Source organism: Chrysochloris asiatica, unplaced genomic scaffold, assembly GCF_000296735.1.
Source record: "Chrysochloris asiatica unplaced genomic scaffold, ChrAsi1.0 scaffold00409, whole genome shotgun sequence".
Taxonomy (NCBI): domain Eukaryota; kingdom Metazoa; phylum Chordata; class Mammalia; order Afrosoricida; family Chrysochloridae; genus Chrysochloris; species Chrysochloris asiatica.
This window is the reverse complement of record NW_006408927.1, coordinates 1,515,766-1,517,973: the sequence shown is the minus strand read 5'-3', so window position 1 is coordinate 1,517,973 and position 2,208 is coordinate 1,515,766. Positions and strand designations below refer to the sequence as shown.

Sequence of the window (2,208 nt, the reverse complement as noted above, 5' to 3'; positions counted from 1 at the left end):
CTTGCAGGCTACCTTGGTGTCCCCTCCTGTGCCCTGTGCAGATGAGGTCATGAGACACTGACTGGACCTGGGCTAGGTCACCTCTCCTGCCCCACCCTCAATCCTGGATGTCTGGGGGGATAGGGTGAGGCTGGAGGAGCCTCTGCTAGGGCCCTAGCCTCTGACTCAGTCCCCACTGGCTACACCCTCTGCAGGGTCTCATAGAATCATGGATTGAGTCCAGCTGGTCCTCACTGTACAGATGGGGAAACTGAGGCCCAGGGAAGGGACATGGTTGGCCTCCAGCCACACAGGAAGGTAGAAACAAAGATGGTGGAGAGGGTGGGAGGGGGCCCCCAACTCTAGGAGACCTCTGTGTACTAACTTTGAGTGACCCCTTCAATCATCACCTTTATTAAGTATCTACTGCGTATATTCTAAAGCAGTAACCAACTAGCAATAATCAGTTATAGCAGATAACTGTGTGAACCCCCTTTCCATGGAAGTTCTGTGCCTCCTGCTTTCCTTACTTGATCCCATGGGCCCTTCACATTTTTCCCGTAGGGGCTACTCTATTTAAATCACCCCATTTTCAGAGATGAGAATGAGGTTCAGAGAGGCAAGGGTACTGGACAGGGCGGTCCAGCCAGTCAGGGTGGAACTGGGCCTTGGTCCCTGGTGGGCTGCTGGTTCCCACTATAGGTGGTCTCTCTGCTTCCCCAGACCCTGCATGCCCCAGAGTTCCCTGCTGCTGCTCCTCGGGGTTCTACTGACCTGTGGTCTGGAGGGGAGTGCTCAGGTAAGAGCCCATGGGCAGGTGGGATGGGACCCCAGCCAGTGATTGGGGGTCACCAGCTTGCCATGTCCCTCTCTCCCCAAGTAGGGTCCAGGTGAGTGGACGCTCTGGGGTTCCTGGACCCACTGTTCCAGTTCATGTGGCCGGGGGGTTTCTGTTCGCAGCCGGTACTGCATCCGGTGAGGAGTCGAGGTCCCCTGCCCCTCCTCTCCTACCCTCCTAGCCCAGCCCCTGACCGCACCCTCAGCCTGCCCACACATGCTGTGCCCTTTAATCCCACTGAGCCAGCTGGAATGTGGGTGGGGCTGGAGGGGTGGAGGGCAGACAGTCGTGCTGTGTGTGGGGAGGGGGTCTCTGGGGGTCCTGACCACATTCCCACCACCTTCTCTCTGCAGGTTTCCTGGGGAAGAGCTATGCTGGGGGGACAGCCGTGAGTACCGGCTCTGCCAGTTGTCGGTAAGTTCTGCCCACCTCCCAGACCCTCAAGTCTTCCCAAAGCTTTCATGTCCTCAAATACACCCATCACCCTGGCAGGCTTCCCCGGGAACTGTCGTAGGCTGAGGGAGGAGGAATCTGAAAGCCTGTTCCAGCCTCTCACCCACCTATCTCTGCCTCAGGACTGCCCGCCAAGGGCTGTGCCCTTCCGAGACTTACAGTGTGCCCTCTACAATGGCCGTCCTATCCTGGGCTCCCAGAAGACCTACCAATGGGTGCCCTTCTATGGGGGTGAGTAGCATGGTTGGTCCAGAGGGAACAACTGAGGGTAGTCAGGGAGAAAGTTCTGTTAAAGAAGGAACGAGGACTTGGGGGCTGCATGGAGAAGTGGGTATTACTGCTAGGGCTTTGAAGCATGTGTAGGAGTTAGTCAAGTAAAAAAAGCATGAAGCAGGACAGAGGGAGACAGGGTCCATTCTGCAAATTTGCACAGAGCCAAACATCAGGATGAGGATTTCCTTGGGGCAGTATCCAGAGGACAACAGTTCTCAAACTCATCCCGAGTAGCAGAAAATGTTTTCACATTGAGCTGAAAATAGCAAGTTATATAACTGAGTGCCCGGGGCAGTGCGCCTCCAGATTCAAGGGAGACAGGCAGCTTCAGACACCCAGTGGATGCAGATAAGGAAAGCCTAGAACAGAAAACGCTCCATTTGTCCACACCACAGAGGGTTTTTTTTTGCCCTGAGAACTGGAGAATGTCTGTCATAATCTCATCCCCCAGAAGACCTGCGAGGGCCTGCTTGCACGCCATTCTAGCCAGGTCTACCAGCCAAGTTCAGAGAGGTGGGAGCCAGAGGGAGATGGCATATACAGTCCCACTGCCAGGCAGAAGGGGAAACGGAGACTATGGGAGAGCCAGCAGCACACCCCAGCTACAGGGATCCGTCAGTACTGGACAAGCACGCTTTATTAGGCACCTACTGAGCTCTGGTAGC

General features: G+C 55.6%; 1 protein-coding gene across 1 annotated transcript in view; it reads left to right on the top strand.

Moving 5' to 3' along the window:
- Positions 1 to 241: 241 nt before the first annotated feature.
- ADAMTSL5 (ADAMTS-like 5) overlaps positions 242 to 2,208 on the top strand; it is a 6,831-nt gene continuing 4,864 nt past the window's right edge. Inside the window, exons 1-5 of the mRNA XM_006876751.1 lie at positions 242 to 297; positions 703 to 778; positions 863 to 954; positions 1,171 to 1,231; positions 1,393 to 1,501. Of these exons, the coding sequence (XP_006876813.1) occupies positions 242 to 297; positions 703 to 778; positions 863 to 954; positions 1,171 to 1,231; positions 1,393 to 1,501 (394 nt within the window). The remainder of the gene's footprint in view (positions 298 to 702; positions 779 to 862; positions 955 to 1,170; positions 1,232 to 1,392; positions 1,502 to 2,208) is intronic.